This window comes from Barbatula barbatula (assembly GCF_947034865.1).
Source record: "Barbatula barbatula genome assembly, chromosome: 4".
Taxonomy (NCBI): domain Eukaryota; kingdom Metazoa; phylum Chordata; class Actinopteri; order Cypriniformes; family Nemacheilidae; genus Barbatula; species Barbatula barbatula.
In genome coordinates this window covers 4,055,817-4,071,812 of record NC_136768.1, presented here as the reverse complement: position 1 = coordinate 4,071,812, position 15,996 = coordinate 4,055,817, and the positions used below count along the sequence as shown (strand labels likewise).

General features: G+C 40.2%; 2 protein-coding genes across 10 annotated transcripts in view; both read right to left on the bottom strand.

Moving 5' to 3' along the window:
* Positions 1-59: 59 nt before the first annotated feature.
* naf1 (nuclear assembly factor 1 homolog) lies at positions 60-3,292 on the bottom strand. Of its 2 annotated transcripts, none has more exons than XM_079454130.1 (9): positions 3,147-3,292; positions 2,245-2,810; positions 1,895-2,066; positions 1,686-1,779; positions 1,359-1,441; positions 1,122-1,282; positions 970-1,021; positions 725-812; positions 60-556 (listed from the first exon to the last, which is right to left on the bottom strand). In XM_079454130.1, the coding sequence occupies exons 1-9, from the start codon at positions 3,183-3,185 to the stop codon at positions 231-233; spliced, it is 1,581 nt and encodes a 526-aa protein (XP_079310256.1). In that variant the 5' UTR covers positions 3,186-3,292; the 3' UTR covers positions 60-230. The 2 variants fall into 2 exon arrangements, with proteins under 2 accessions (XP_079310256.1, XP_079310257.1); XM_079454131.1 differs by having other exon boundaries at positions 2,977-3,152.
* A 2,487-nt stretch (positions 3,293-5,779) lies between these two features.
* Positions 5,780-15,996, bottom strand: part of sbf1 (SET binding factor 1) — a 32,974-nt gene continuing 22,757 nt past the window's right edge. For 4 of the 8 annotated variants that reach the window (XM_079454942.1, XM_079454943.1, XM_079454944.1 and 1 more), the window contains 21 exons: positions 14,993-15,185; positions 14,492-14,628; positions 14,172-14,347; positions 13,240-13,376; positions 12,909-13,116; positions 12,632-12,828; positions 12,381-12,518; positions 11,421-11,516; positions 11,143-11,217; positions 10,608-10,780; positions 10,350-10,526; positions 9,780-9,881; positions 9,489-9,674; positions 8,856-8,982; positions 8,553-8,683; positions 8,080-8,319; positions 7,883-7,990; positions 7,593-7,798; positions 7,426-7,513; positions 7,139-7,270; positions 5,780-7,043 (listed from right to left, as the gene is read on the bottom strand). In XM_079454942.1, the coding sequence (XP_079311068.1) occupies positions 6,945-7,043; positions 7,139-7,270; positions 7,426-7,513; positions 7,593-7,798; positions 7,883-7,990; positions 8,080-8,319; positions 8,553-8,683; positions 8,856-8,982; positions 9,489-9,674; positions 9,780-9,881; positions 10,350-10,526; positions 10,608-10,780; positions 11,143-11,217; positions 11,421-11,516; positions 12,381-12,518; positions 12,632-12,828; positions 12,909-13,116; positions 13,240-13,376; positions 14,172-14,347; positions 14,492-14,628; positions 14,993-15,185 (3,126 nt within the window). In that variant the 3' untranslated portion in view covers positions 5,780-6,944. The remainder of the gene's footprint in view (positions 7,044-7,138; positions 7,271-7,425; positions 7,514-7,592; positions 7,799-7,882; positions 7,991-8,079; positions 8,320-8,552; positions 8,684-8,855; positions 8,983-9,488; positions 9,675-9,779; positions 9,882-10,349; positions 10,527-10,607; positions 10,781-11,142; positions 11,218-11,420; positions 11,517-12,380; positions 12,519-12,631; positions 12,829-12,908; positions 13,117-13,239; positions 13,377-14,171; positions 14,348-14,491; positions 14,629-14,992; positions 15,186-15,996) is intronic. The other 4 variants (XM_079454947.1, XM_079454945.1, XM_079454948.1 and 1 more) reach the window with 2 other exon arrangements.

The following is a 15,996-nucleotide window of genomic DNA, read 5'->3' as shown; positions in this document are numbered from 1 at the left end:
AAACTGAATCATCAATCCACTATCTAACAATACTACAAACACAAAGACACTAAAAAATCTGAAATTAATCATTTTTAATACAAAATGAAAAAATGTAACTCCAATAATATACAATACGATTTGATTCACGCTATACACCTGTATACAATCAGATTAGTATACAAAGACTGTAATCCCTTCCTACGGCGCTGGTTGAGCGTGGTCCGGTAAAGTTGATTAAAGTCACAGGTTTACTGATTAGATGGTGGAGGTGGGGGAGGAGGTGGGTGATGAAACATAAAGCCTTGATTGGCCCCTGGGGGCCACGGGGGCATGCCCATGTGAAAGGGTGGAGGTCCTGGGAATGGTGGGTACATTGGGCCCTGGTAGGGAAACATGTGTGCATCAGAATTAGGAAACCTGTAGTCAGGGGGTGGAAAGTGGGGAGGGGCATGATAGTTGCTATGGAAACCACCACCACGATTGTGGTGCTGCCCGCGTGGAGCGTTGCGGTTCTGTCGGGGCTTCCGGCGGGTCGTTTTTTGAGCGGGCGGGACTTTGTGGACGTCTTCGTCGTCTGGTAAAGAGAATGAAAACGTGAAGAAATGGGTTATTTCTAAGAAAGAAACATGTGGTGTCCAGTCACCTTATAGTTACATAACAATATATGCATTTTGAATGCATTAAACCTATAGATATTCAAATCGGCCAAAATCTCTATTTAAAGCTTTCCTACTTGACCTACCTGAACCCGAGTCGTTCTGTCGTCTCTTTTGATCTTTCAGTCTCTGTTTGGCCAGTTTCTCCTTTTCATCATCACTATAATCTAGTGCCTACAATCCCAAAGAGAGAAAATTAGAGGAGAGGGTAAACTACTGCGACCAGACAACGAGATGACACAGAGTTATTAAGGCAAGTGTGTCCACCATAACATTTAAGCCGATGGTGACCACATTTTCCAAACAATTGTATCAAACAGGTCACATTCACCTCAGCAGGAGGTTCCTGGTCATTTTTCCAGGATGCATCCGATCCTTTGATCCTAGTTTGAAAGGGGAAGGTGTAAATGCAACAGCACTGTTGAGAATGTTCAGTAATAGTTCAACCCAACACTATTGGGATCATGCGGATGAGGTACTTACTCTTTCAGTTGCTCTGTAAAGATGTAGCCTGTGAAATCTTTAATTTTGGGGGCAAAGTAAACAGGGTCTCGAATTTTTAGTTCTTTCTTGCTGATGTCTTCGTTCGAGTTGAACCTCAAAACGTAATAAGGTTGACAAACGGGTCCAAAAACTTCAAAAACCTGAGGAACAACAAATTGCCTCAGTCAAAAACAATACATAAAAATGTATAAACGTGGAAATGTAGGTGCTACTGACCTTGCCAACAGAGTATCTGTTTTGACTGAATAACACGCTGTCTTCATTAAGTGGTGGTGTGTTCTTGTATGATTCCACAATCACTAAAATATGAAAACTCTGTGTCAGTGTTTTGGCACAATTTCCTTTCATTCAGGTTCATACATAAAGTTAATTTAAATGATTAAACTGTTCAAAATGCAAGAATCTCTGTGCATGTCTAGCTAAGACTGCAAAGCATCTATTGTTGCTCCTTAAACATTTAAAGCTGCTTGATGCATCATCACACATAATGGCACCGAATGTGCTTAAATACATTCTTAAAGAGACAACTTTGAAGAAAAAGACCTAGTTGCTCAACGATGCTTGATATCGTCCCGATGGGCTTCATCTCTGTATCACCTGGAAGGCTGATGGTCAGATTCTCCACTTCAGGAAGGTCCTGCAAACACACACACAACAAAATATGTCAGTCAATGACAGACATACAAAACTACCCATCTCTCAAAACAGAGAACGAACAAATGAATATAAATTTATAAATAATGATCTCTCACATTTAAAAGTAGCTCGTCTTGAGTTTTGACCGGCAAAGGCTTCTTCCCGCTGCCCATGGCAACACCTTCATCATCGGCATCTTCAGCCTGATTGACTTTTAAAGGCTCAGAGGAGGAAGATGATGATGATGATGATGAGGACGAGGATGTGGAGGATGAAGAGTCCGAGTCACTGAGTCACATAAAAGACAACTCTTATAGAATGACAAAGCAAAACTTGCACTTGTAAACAAAACCACAGTATTATTGTAATTAAACAACCGCAAACCTAAATCGAATGGTGAGAAAGGGTGGTTTCAAAACAAATAGGGGTCAAATTTAGGACAATAATATTACAGTCAGAATCAGACCTGTCTGAGCGGTCATCATCAGAGCTGTTTCCTCTGTACTGCATGCTTAACAGAGCCAAGGATCCAGTGCCAGTCTGAGGACTAACCACAGGTTCAAACTTCATCTCTGCAGGTCCAGATGTATCACAGATGTGCTGATCTTCTGTCGGTCCAGAATGACCACTGGTGCAGTCATCTCCTGTCTGCTCAGGCTGCATACTGATGTGTTGAATTTCTGTTTGTCCAGACTGATGACCACTCGTCTGTTCTGACTCAATATTGGTGCAATATTCTTCCTTTGGTTCAGACTGAGAACTGGCACTGTGATGATCTCGGTGTTCAGACTCAATATTGGTGCACTGACTTTCTGTTAGTTCAGAGAGACCACTGGCACTGTGATCTCCTGTCTGTTCAGACGCAATATTGGTGCATTGATCTACATTCGGTCCAGAATGACTGATGGTGAAAGGCTCTCCAGGCAGTACGGATTGGATACTGGGGGTCTGTAGATCACCTGTTGGTTCAGACTGAGAATGTGGAGTATCATCATCCACTTCCATTGTCTCAGATTTGGTCTCATCTTTATCCTGGAAAATATTGCATTCATGTTATAAATGAAATAATAAAACCTTAACAAATACTACAATTAACTAAATTAAGTGGACAATGCAAAGTTATCCGATTTGTTTTAGTATGAAGAATTTGTGATGCTGAAATAATGCATTGATATCAAATACGTGTTAAATAATATACCAGTGTTTATTGTATAACTAACTGACGTTCGTGCATTGCTTGTTGTTGCTTTATGTGTTAATGAATGAATATTTCGTTTAAAGTTCTGTTCTATAACGGTCACCCGAGTTAATAGGCAGCATAAATAAAACAAGTAACGGTGAGATTATCAAAAAGATGCCCTACTTTACCTTGCCATCGTTAACGCTCTCTGTGTTTGTTTTCTCCATGTTGAGATTACCATGTGAGAACAGCGTGAGGAAAGCGCCACAAGCTAGATATGACGTCGCCCACGTCACATCAACCGGAACCGCTACCGTGTTTTCAAAATAAAAGGCTCGATGCGGCTCAATAGTAACTGTCGGGAAAATGTCAATACTTGAGTGAGTAAAAAGGTCGGACGGCTGATGCTACATCACAACCAGACACCATCAACTAAACACGTTCTGCAATGTCGAACAAAAACAATCTCCTTCGAGCCGGATTCGAACCAGCGACCTAAGGATTCCAGCACACAACCTCTACAGTCCTCCGCTCTACCAACTGAGCTATCGAAGGGACATGATGCGGTATTTCACATTGGAATGTGACGGAATAGGACAAATTGAACAAAGGGTAATAAATGTTGGCTGAAGTTAGCAATGATTGTTATAATTAGAAATCAGGTTTATCTAGATTCCTTTAGTCCTTTAACTGTAAGGTTTTGATTAAATTATAAAATAAATGTACTCCTTCGAGCCGGATTTGAACCAGCGACCTAAGGATTTCAGCTTTAAGCCACTACAGTCCTCCGCTCTACCAACTGAGCTATCGAAGGGATGTGAAAATAAGTGTTCATGAGGCCATCGCATTAGTAAATCATATATAAAAATAAAGGGAACACCTGATCATGACAGCTCAACACCAAGTCAGCTAACCCTCGGATCTTTCAATCAACCCGGTTAGCAAGCAGAAGTGATCATGAACCATTTTCACTTGTTTTGGTGTAAATAAAGTGACAACAGATACTGGACAGGCAACAACAAGGGTGGTCTGGGGAGGACCGTTCTAAGAGGGTCTTACAGACCTCCACGTGCTATGAGGTATTGGGATGAAATCATCAACTCTATTGTCAGATCTTATGCTGGTGCAGTGCAGAGCCCCCCTGGTGCATTACAATATCCAACCTTATGTGGCCAGAATATCTATAGGCTGTTTCTGGATGATGAAGGCATTGATGACATTGACCGGCCCCTCACGTTCCCCAGACCTAAATCCAGTTGAGAACCTCTGGGATCTCATGTATCCAAAGCCATTAAGTAGCACCATAGACCGCCCAGGAGCTCACTTATGCTCTGATCCAGGTCTAAGGGGAGATTTCACAGGAGACCATGTGCCATCTCATCAGGATTTCGCCCAGACATTGCGGGGGTCATACGGGCATGTAGGGCCATGCACATTACTGACTAACATTATGAGTTACTGTGGTAAAACTTTAAAAAATGAATGCGCCAATATTTCAATTTTTTATAGTGATTTTAATGTAATTAAATGCCCTGAATGTGTTTACAATTTTGGCTTTCATCGACCATTGTCTTGCAAGTTATGCAAAGTATGTAAGAAGAGATTTAACCTGGATATTTTCTTCATTGAGATCTAATGTAGTGTGATTTAGGTGTTCCCTTTATTTTTTTGAGCAGTGTATATGTATATGTATATGTATATGTATATGTATATATATATAAGACAAATTTAGAACAAATATATTTTCATAATCATCTTTAAAAAATGATAATAAGGAACTTTATACATGAAATATGAATATATCATGTATTATAGTGTTTATTTAATATGAATTATTTAAAACTCACTAAGGCAAATTATAACAGGTTATTTATGAGAAGCTTGTAAACTATTTTTTATAGTAAAAGCATACTATTGATTTTGTGTCCCCTATCATCTTCACTGAGCTCCAGTGACACTAGTAAACAGACAAAATGAACACACAGATATAGCAGCCAAATGATAGGAGGTCATAAACCCCAGAGTGGTTTAATCCTAAAAAAACATATGGCATGATTGACAACAGAACCTGAATCAGATGAAATAAATCTAATAAAAAAGTATGAAAAATAAATAATTAAAATGTTATGAGCAGATTTTATGCTGTCAAATCTCCGATCACATGTCAGCTCCTAGGAAAACCAGCCGTTTATTTATGTTGTCACAAATCAACGTTTACTAGGTGAGCGTTGTTATTTTCTGGAGTAACAAACATCAGAAAAAGAAAAAAGAAAAGAAATTCAGGGTTTATTTATGAGTCACATCTGAAAGTTTTTCCCAAAAAAGATTTATCATTAGTTACGTTAACACAAAGATAAACAATGGCACGTATTGGATGTCTAATTAAAAAGTTAAATGGTGCTCTGAGGAGTCATATTCGGAAACAACGTTAAATAAATTACTACCATTAACATACATTTCTGAGTATTATTTACAAAGGGAGTTATTGGAACAAAAATCTACAATTTCGTTTTTAAAAATTCAGAAGTATAACCCTATTTTACACTGTATGTGTGTTAGTTCTGGTGCCCTGGATTAAAAAAAACAGTCCTCTTCCGTGCATCCTCACAAAGTCTGGCAAAATAGACTCTTTCTTTAAAGGAATAATATAAACAAACTCCTCTATGTACAGGATTCAAAATAGAACAGGTAACAAACAAAAAAACACTGATTCTGACACATCCTCAAGAGCCTCAGAGCCTGGAGAACTTGGAAGGAATGACAACCGGCCTCGCCCATTTGCATTATTTTATGGATGTACTGAGAAATCTCAATAAACATATGGCAGGTCCCAAGAAAACATTTGAACTTGAATTGTTTGCATTTGAGATCAACTGTATTGATTCCATATACATATTTACAGTATTTTTGCATAAACCGTCACAGGAAGTGATGCTGAACCGAGTTGTCATGGCAACCACCTCCAGTCTCTGGCCTCCAATTCGTGTAAACAGACAATTGATGAAACAAAGTGGTTGCAAAAGCCTCTCAAGACAATGTCACCCGTCGATCCGCATCTCTTTCATAAAATAATCACATTTCTGTGCATAAATTATCATGACAAAACTATGCCTCGATTTCCTTCAGCATCCCTTAGATTCCTAATAGCGATGGTTGTTTTTGCTGTTTGCTCGGGGAAAATAACAGAATAATTTGTAAGATTCACCTTGTGAGCACTCAAATCTGAATGTATAATCTGCAGATGGCATTTTTGGTTCAAATTGGACAGAATTTCAGCTGTGGAAAGCTTGGACAATTACTTGGACGTAAATACATTTAAAAAACAATTCACACATAATCCTTCATGAATCGTTGCATTGAGACCCTGCTTCAGAAAAGACCCTGACAAACCCAACCAATCAGGAGGGAGTAAGAGAACTAAACAAGCCTATGAGAAGACAGAATAGTAGACCAGTGATGAACTGATAATCTCAAATCAATCCTAAAGAGCGGACAGGAAGGGTTTAACGTTATGGGTCACTCTTTTATAAATTGTTGCGAGTTATTGGGCATGCTTAAGCCCCTGCATAGCTTGAAGGCGCCATAGGCAGTATTAGAGCGGTACGGGAGGGTGCAAGCGACACTTGTACATCTCAGATGAAGTCCATCAGAAATAACACAATGCCATTTTTCAAACAAGCATGAGAACATCCAGGGAATGTGATCGTGTTAGGAAAAATGTGGCAACAGTAACAAAGACTACCGATATGAGTTTTATGGGAATTCTTTGAATTTTTTATAAGTTTTGACATGTTTTTTAAAAACGTTGAAATGTGAGGTGCGATACTGTGAAGTTCAATACCACAGACACAGCACAGGTGCCCGCGTCCGTTCTAACTTCTCTCTGTAAACGTTTGGGGAAGCCCCGCCCATCGCTAATGAGCAATGTCCATTATTAGCTCCGCCCTCCAAAGAGTCACAACAATTTTCTCCGCAAAGCCCCTCCCTTATGCGTCAGATAGGCAACTCTGAATACTGTCCATCCATAACTGCGCATTCGTGCTGTCCTGAGCACAGAAGTTATATACTCGTTTGGTCGTCTTGAGCTGTTAAAACAAAAGAGGAAGAATAAGTGCATGTTGGTGAGCTTTTTCAAAAAGCTACGAATAAAGGAAGCAAGCTGGGAATATCGAGCTCTTACATCGAAGAAGGCTTTGTCATCTATGTTTTTTGGTGCTCCCATGGCAGGCGTTCCCATAATGACCGATTCCACTTCACCTAACTCGATTAATCCCTTACACACTTTGTCTTGCCGTGATTCATAGTATCGCAACTGGGGAAGAATGAAAATAAAGCCAAACATTGAAAAGTTTTCTTGATTTGAATTTCCACAACTGTGTTTTCTGCATGTACTGTATAAGCACAGATTCAGATGTGCTGAAATCATTGATTCCAACCTCAAACATTTTGAGTATAACAAAACAGTACCTGGTGTTTCGTCTTGTCCAATACAAACCAACGTGGTTTCCACGGTTTGAGCAAAGCGCCCCTTTTGTATAAAATACCCTCGTAGCTCCTGGGAAAAATAAGGTGAAAAATGTCATTCATTTATAAATTAATTTAGTGTAAAACATGTTTGAAGAATGGTTTCACACCTGTTTTCACTCTCAGTACTCTGAAACTGGCTGTAGAGCGTGCTGGTACTGGGCCGACCAGCTGCAGGCGTTGAGGTTGTGTTGACCTCACAGTCCAGAGCCAGATTGATAGAGGAGCCGACCCCGCTCTCCTGCAGATACACACCCTGAGAGCGCCGCTGGTGACTCAGATTAGACGACATGAGCAATGAGCTGGAAAACGAGTGCTGGCGAAAGATAAAACTGTGATTCTGGGATCTGGTACACGGAATGTTCAGCAGGTTAACCGTTGGTGTATCTTGGTGACTTACCTTGCTTTCTAGTCTGGACTCGACCCGCTGGGCTGTCTTAATCTTGTCCCACGTTTCCTTCCATTTTTCTGTCGGCTGGCCCAACTCGGATTCTAGATTCTGCACATCCTGTACACATACGCACAATTTAACATTTTGCAAATGTACACTTAATATAGCTAGGTTGGTTTCTAATTTACAAGGGTTTTATTCCTCACCTGCAACAGTTTGGTGATGGCATCAGGCACTTCTTTACTGAGGCTGTCGTAACATGGCCAGACAATCCTTCGCTGCGATTTGGGAGCTGTTGTGTCCATTCTTTCACCCGCTTCCTCCAACGGTTTCTCCTGTCTGCCCCGCACCAACTCCCAGTCAAAGGAAGGACCCTCTGAAAGCGTCTCCTCCGTGTAAAAGTCCCAGACCTTTAGGTTTGAGATGAAGCTGTATGGCTTAAGGACCTGTGGGGGGAAAAGAGGAGTTACACTCACTTACCAACAGAGGGTGATGGAGTATTACAATAAAATGTAAGAAAAAAACTAAAGAAATGTGTAGTGTGCTCATTAATGGATTACTTTAAATTCATTTTTTGTAGAGTGCATAAAAAATACATATGTAAACCATATAATAAACTAAACACAATAAAGTTGTTCTCAAGCTGAACTCAAATAAAATATTTGAAAGGCCAGCATACCTCCTCCTCCTCAGGTGAGAACATGTAGTTGTAAAAGATGGGGGTCTTCTTGTTGAGACGGTCAATGTAATCCCACACTGACTTACACACCTGAGGGTTCCTCCTCTCGCCTTTTTCCTCGTACAAAACACCTGTGCAGAGGATATGTCGCGTCAGAGATGAAATAAAGATTTTACCAAACGTTCAAACAGTACACATACACAAATCTTCCTGTAAATCCTCACAGCATGATAGAGTTGATAACAGTAGCCATAATGTAGCATTTAAATGACAATCTTCTGCTAACGTTGATAAGAGACCCACCCAGCTCTATGCGCTCGTAGTCAGAGTCCAGCAGGAATGTGCGGAAGCGGTTGGAGACGTAGTGGTAGGCCAGAAACTTCAGGTAGTACTGACTGAACTCAAACTCCATGGGGAACTGCAGATGGATCTGTACAAAAAGGGGAGGAAAGTGCAGAGGAAAGTGAATTCATGTAACATTAACAGTTTAACAATTGCAGATATTAAAGAAAAGAATTGGGCCAGGAAAGACACTTGAAGGATGCGTGTGAATCCAGTGAACAGCTCTGCTGTCACCCACCATAATGCGTTTCATTTTATAAGGAATTATACATTTTATAAGGGATTATTTACTTGTAAATGTCAATTATTTGAATAAAGTTCCTTCTATAGGTAAATGTATTAATGAAATGACAACATTTCGTCCCTTTAGGACATACAAGATCTCCTTTTCCTTGCTGTTAAATTTAGGTCTATTTAGGTCCTTTTTACAGTGCACAAGATAAGACGAATGTTAACTGAAAGTCAATATGGAAGCGTATGTATTTATAAATCGCCCAACTAACCAGCTGATACTAGGCACACTGACACAATGAGCTGATAACGGTGGCACCAGCCACCCAAAATACCGTCTCTGACGTCCACTACAATACATACCTGATGCACACAGTCTAGAAACTGAAGGAAGACTGGCGTAAAACCGCTGCTCTGGCTGGCTAGCGTCTGGGCTCCCCGATGGCTAAATCGATGGCCGAACGACAACCACTCTTTCTCCACCAGCAGCCTGAAGCCATCGATGGTTCGGTAGTACGGATCCGACAGAAGCTGAACCAGAGACACCACCTACAACCAACACATAATGACCCCACGTTCAAATACACTGTGTGCAGCGCCTTTGCAAATTCAGTTCTATGTGATTATACGTAAGGAAAGTTATGAGTCTCCTACCTGTGTTGTGACATCCCATCCATCTTCCAGACTAACCATGACGGAGGAACCGTTGTCCAACAGCTCCACGACAAGAACGGACACTTGTAGAAGCCTGTGAAGCTACAGCAAACAAACAATGGAAGGGATGAAACAATGAAACAAAGGATGTTACATTGATAACAACTTTGTTATATATAGTATATTGTTATTTTGAGTTTGTTATTTTTGATTTCGTTTATTGTTTTTTTTGTTTAATTCTATTGCTTTTTATATTTTAGATTGCTGAATATTTTCATATTTTTTGTTTTCTAAAAATATTATATTATTATATTATATTTAGTTTTCTTATGATTTTAGTTTAATTGTTAGCAATTTTGTTATATGCTTTTGTTATTATATTATTTATTTTATTTGTTTTAAATTTTATTTATTTAGTTTTCCTTGGTTTCGATTTATTTCCCAAATATTTTTTTTTTGTCTTCTTAATTGTAGTTATCTTTGCATAGCATACTATGATAAAGGATTTTCACAACAGAGAAAATCGACACGTCTCCATTAAATGGCTCATTTAAATCTGTAGGAATGTACCAGATTCATCCACTCGGACTCCTCCAGGCAGCGGTGAAAGGTCATGTTTTGATCGTTGTTGGTTGAAGAAGGCACACAAGCTTTCATCAGCTTCTTGAAACTGTTCTTCACTTGCCGTATGTCAAACACCTCGATGGGCACCACCTCCCACTGCTGGAAAGAGTCCTGCTTTCCACCCTAAGCACAGAGACACGTGCGTTTAGCTTAACACTGTAATACAGGTTTATTAGTCTAAGCTGTCATGTCTGAGACAGTAACCTTTAACTGGGACTTGTCCCCAATGATGTAGAGGTATGCTCTCTTTTGCCGAAGGAAGTAGGGCTCGGCTGGGCCTCCGTTAGCTTGAGGTGACTCCTTCTCGGCCAGCCTGTTCCCTACATCAGGATTATACATGCTGAGCCGCCCACTGCCACGAATACTGCCCCATTTTCCTGTAAAACACAGACAATAAATTAACCAATAGAGAACGCACAATTGCTTCTGGGAATCACTTGGGTTTGTGTGTGATTTTGAACGTCTTACGATTGTAGAAAATGTCTACAAACAAACACACGATAGACCTAACAAACAAGACCATAGACAACAAAAATCAGAGGAACTGTCAGAATTTGGTGGCTCACATGCAAAGAGAGACACAACGAACAGACCAACAAACATATATGGTGGTCAATTATTAGTCAGCAAAGAAAGAGAGAACATCAACACTACATGGACATTTAGTGCCAGCTGACGTTCGCTGGCGCCGCTGTGTTTTGATTGGTTATATTTAAAAGCAGGGGCGGACCTACTGTACCTCTAGGTGAGTTGCGGGCCTTGACCGAAACTCTAGGCTGAGAGAGGGAGATGACCCTTGCTGTCTGACCCAGCGCTAATGTCAGACGACATAAAAATGCCCGTTACTTTCATTTCACAGACTGGGGCACCTACTAACCACCATTTGAAAAAAATACAATCTTGAACTCCATTGAGTTGGAACGGGCACCTAAAATGACTCCCAAATGACTATAAACAAATGAAAAGATGGCCAAGTCTTGGCAGGACTGCGTATCGCATCTGAAACACTGCTCTCACCTCCTCTACTGAAGGTTCCCGGCGCGTCCTCTTTAGCACCCATGACCTGTTTCATTAAAGCTCCTATTTTAGGTTGCCTGAGCTTGTCTGATGAGTCTGATGTCCAGAAATAAACAAACACAAACAAACACACACACAAACACAAGCACAAAGATGTATTAGGCAGTGGATATCGCAATAAATTGTTAAAGTGAATCTACAGTGTGCCCCCACAGCATTTAGACACCTCAAATATGAATTTAATTTTAAAATATATAATTAATATATTATATGATTATAAATAAATAAATACAAATATAAGTGCCATATGAAAATAAAATCATCTTTATTTGATGTATTATAGAGGCTATACGTTATCTTTTGACAACATATTTTTACGATATGTCATCAGATAAATTCATTTGGCTGAGATGCCAACACCAAGGTTATTACCTTTAAAGAGAAACTAAAACTATTAAAACATTTATGTTTTATGCCTAAACATTATTTGAAAACAAATTAAACAACAATGTAATGTTTTCCCCAAGCAATAAACTTAATTAAGTTGGGGCATTAAAATAAAGGAATTAAAACTAAACTAAAACTTGAAATAAAATAACCATTGTTACAATATTAAAAAAAAATAACCTTTTTAAGTCATCTCTTAGGGGTTAGCTTCCTTAATTATTACAGAATTTTAACTTCAATTTTATTTATTTATTCAATATTAAAATGTAATTATGTTTCACAGACCTTATAAAATATAACAATATATATGTGAGGCCTGATCTTGTGCCATTATTCTTTTAAATGATCAACTCTGTTAAATATTTTGTAATCTAATGCAAATTAAATTAATACATTAAGCGATTTCTGCGTCTAAATAGCTTGTGGGTCACTGTGTGACATGGACTGTTAGTTTTGGGTTAGGAGACGGGTTAGGAGTTAGCATTAGGATAAAGATCAGGGTTTATATCTGACCTGATGTGCTCATGTGTGAAGAGGTGAAGCCGCTGAGCGTGTTTCTCCCGCTGGCCTCGCTGTAGGAGGGCATGGAACTGATGATGGCCTGCAGATACTTCTCCTGCTCCAGACTGGTGGAGTCTGCCTGAGACGGGCCTGAAACAGACATGCACAAGCCTTTCGAACCAGTGCTTCTCTTTACCTCATAGCTATGAGTAAATCAGAGAAATGAACCGATAGATTGTGTGTCAGATGTTTCTGACTTGTACCTGAAGTGGTCGCATTGGGTGATTTGAAGAACCCCACGACGCCTTTAGTGTGCAGGCCGGCCGAGCGCAGAAGCACGGCTTTGGTGCGAGAATTTCTCCAGCACACCACGGGGAAGCGGTTTTGCCTGTAGCAGCGAGAGATGCGCTGGATGGTGGAGTCTGGGATGCTCTGAGGTACGATCAGTAACCCGGGGTAACTATCAAAACGATGACACAAAAATTAACATTACTTGGGTCCCTAACTCAGTGCGGGACATTTCTAGAATCTGGAAATCACCTTCGGCAGACGGTGTACATCCGGTTGACGGTTGAGATCCGGAAGGGTTCGTTTTTGGAACGGGTCAGGCTGCTACTGAGTGTTCCTAATCCTAGCCGCTGGTAGTCGCGGCAACAAGCCCGCTCGACAGCATTACTCATAGTCTGCCGGTCAGATGAACGGATGGTGGAAGACAACGTGAGGGAACTCTGATCGGGCTCTTCAGACACTGATCAATTAGAAAAGCAATATTATATGACCTCATCATATATTACCCAATAAAAAAAGTTTAGTTGGCAAAAAATTGCATATGAAAAAGGAAGCGCATTAAAAATAATTTGGTGGATCTCACCAGAGATCTCATCTTCGTCGATTTCCGACTGCAAACTGCTTCGGTTTTCCCAGGTGGGTGGAGAATACTTCTTCCGGGTCACATGCTGTCGCCCAATGGTTCTCTTCGCAGTCTTCACCAGGTTTTTAGACAGTGTTCTGTAAAAGGAAGCAAAGCACATTTCAATACAGTTGACTCAGTTTGGTTTATGTTTTAGCACTTGTGTAGCTCATTTAAGTCATTCTCTTTTTAACTACCTCTGAATAAATGACGATGCTAAATAATTCAACCATTACAATCCACAGTACCACATAAAAAACTAAAAACTAATAATTTACATAGACAAATGTGCATTATTTTAGTATGCAGATAATATAATTTGGCTAAAATCCATGTTAACTGGTAAAGCATGGCGCTAGAAACACCAAGGTCATGGGTTCGAATGCACAAGCTAATAAAAACATTAAACTTAAACACAGTTAAGTCCGTTTAAAAAAGGAAGATGCATAACCTGTCTCCAAGATCTGAGCTATTGCCATGGTGCATTTTTTAAAGATGGTGTTAAAGCATGTTTATCATCGGTTTGGCAAAAATGAGATTTTTAAAGTGGTAGTCCATCCAAAAATAACAATTCTGTTATTTACTCACCCATTCAAAGCATGTATTTGACTCTTTTGTAAAGCATTAAAGATATTTTAAGAAATGTCTCAGCAGTTTTGTGTCCATACAATGGAAGTCAATGAAGGCCAATGTTATTTGGTTACCAACATTCTTCAAAATATGAGGATGAATTAATGATGAAAAGAAATCATTTGGGGTGAACTATACCTTCAAACTATACACTTCATGAGTATCCACATTTCCCAATAAATCAAACCCATGACTTTGGCGTTGTTAGGGCCCAACGTTTAAACCCTAAAATATGAGTGGGGCGACTAAGAAAGCGTTCTTACCTTAATGATTGGTTCTTATCCTTGGTTTTGTGTTCAACCACAAGCTTGGCAGACTGGCCCACTGTAAAGGCGAACGTGCCCTGAACGTGCTGCGGGAATCTGAGTTTATGCACGTGTTTTCTAAACACCTCAGCCAAATCTGAAGCCACCTCCTCATCAAAGGCGATCTTCATGAGCTACAGAATGAAAAGGAGAGTTAATGGATCATTGCAGTACATCTTTAGAGTCCATTTTAAACACAAGCTAAATACCACATGCAATGCAACTCATTGATGTGCCAACGACAAAGTGAAACAACAAGAATAAGTGAAGCTCTTCACCTGAAACGTGCAGGAACGCAGCTGAAGGCCCTCCTGGATTAACTGATCCAAGGGAACGCTGACCTGAGATCCTGAGAGTCTCTTCTCTTTCGTAAGAGAGGCGATGGGAAAGGAGCGGGAGACCACTTGCTCTCCGACTGCACAAGACAAAAAATGTGTAATGACTTTTAGCCACACTGACACTGGCTTTCATAACGTTGTACTTATGCTGGAATTAAAATGAATGTTCTCTTTACATAACACGAAACTAAGGTTCAGTCATTTCAATAATTCACGATCACCAGCAGAACTTCGGGTTTCAATCCAGCCTTAAAACCTCTTGAACTAAGGGGCGGTTTTCAACTAAAAATGTATGACATTGAATCCATTTTGGCCATTCGTTTACACAACAACAGCATTTTGTGGGCACAAAAAATGCAAACCTTTGAATGTTCTTAAAAAAAGACACCGTCAGTTATAATGCAAAGACACGTGCATGACCCTTGACCAATCAGAGCTCACCCAGAGGGTCGGTGGGCGTGCCCTTAAAGATAATCCTGTAGGTGGTTAGGAAGATGGCTCCCTCGGCCGGTAGCAGGGGCGGACCGCCCATCACACCCGTGGCTTCCTCTCGCCCGTCTGCTATGAGGTGTACCCGCATTCCTTCCATCACGAACTCTTCACCAAGCAGAAGCGTCGGCCTTAAAAGCTTTGGCTGGATACAAAGAGGAGAAATAGACAGATAAAGAAGGGGAAATCAAGAAAATGGCTCAGAAATGTATACCACGCTTCACATTAAGCATGCAGATGCTTCGAATACCAAGAACTTGAGGACAACCACTGTCAAATCACAAACAAACAGGTCACACAACAGAGGTGAATATCATCACAGTATAGATTGACATTTATCAGGTTTTGCAAACAGATCTTCTGTGCAAACTCATCAGAGCTTATAGGAATAGTTTACCCCTAATAAAAAACCCATATGACTGACTTTCCTCAGCTGAATGTGAAAAGATGCGTAACGTTTGGCCCTAAAACGTCTGAGTAAGATTCTCCTCCTGTGTTCCACAGAAGAAAGGAAGTTGCGGAGAGTCAAAAACAAGATTCATCCTTGGGTAAACTTGAGCAAAGGCATGGATAACTTGTGCAACCATTATCGGGGAGTTGACAAATAAACCGTACATGTGTTGTGAAATGGAAAAATGTAGAAACCGATGATGGGAAACTTTAGAAAACCTGATGGGAAACAATTTATTTGTCTAGCCAGGTGGGATCCATTCACACGTTTGGTTAGATTATGGGAAACGGTTCCTTGTTGGCATCCTGTGAAAACGCTGGTTGCTAGGCAACACTATTGGCGATGAAAGATGCATGACTGGTTTCTCCAGCACCGTGTCCTTTTTCCTAGAATACTGTGGAGTGAGAATGCAGTGCCGTTCTTCCAGATGAACGTAAAAAAGGCATTCTTTACCACACTACACTGCACCTTGGAAAAGGTTATGCACCGATAACTGCTTGAGATC

Coding starts and splice junctions, on each gene's coding strand:
- naf1 (XM_079454130.1), bottom strand. CDS start 3,185: ATGGAGAAAACAAACACAGAGAGCGTTAACGATGGCAAG. Junction 2,067..2,244: donor GATGATGACCGCTCAGACAG/GTCTGATTCTGA, acceptor TATGTGACTCAG/TGACTCGGACTCTTCATCCT. Junction 1,442..1,685: donor AAGCATCGTTGAGCAACTAG/GTCTTTTTCTTC, acceptor TTCATATTTTAG/TGATTGTGGAATCATACAAG.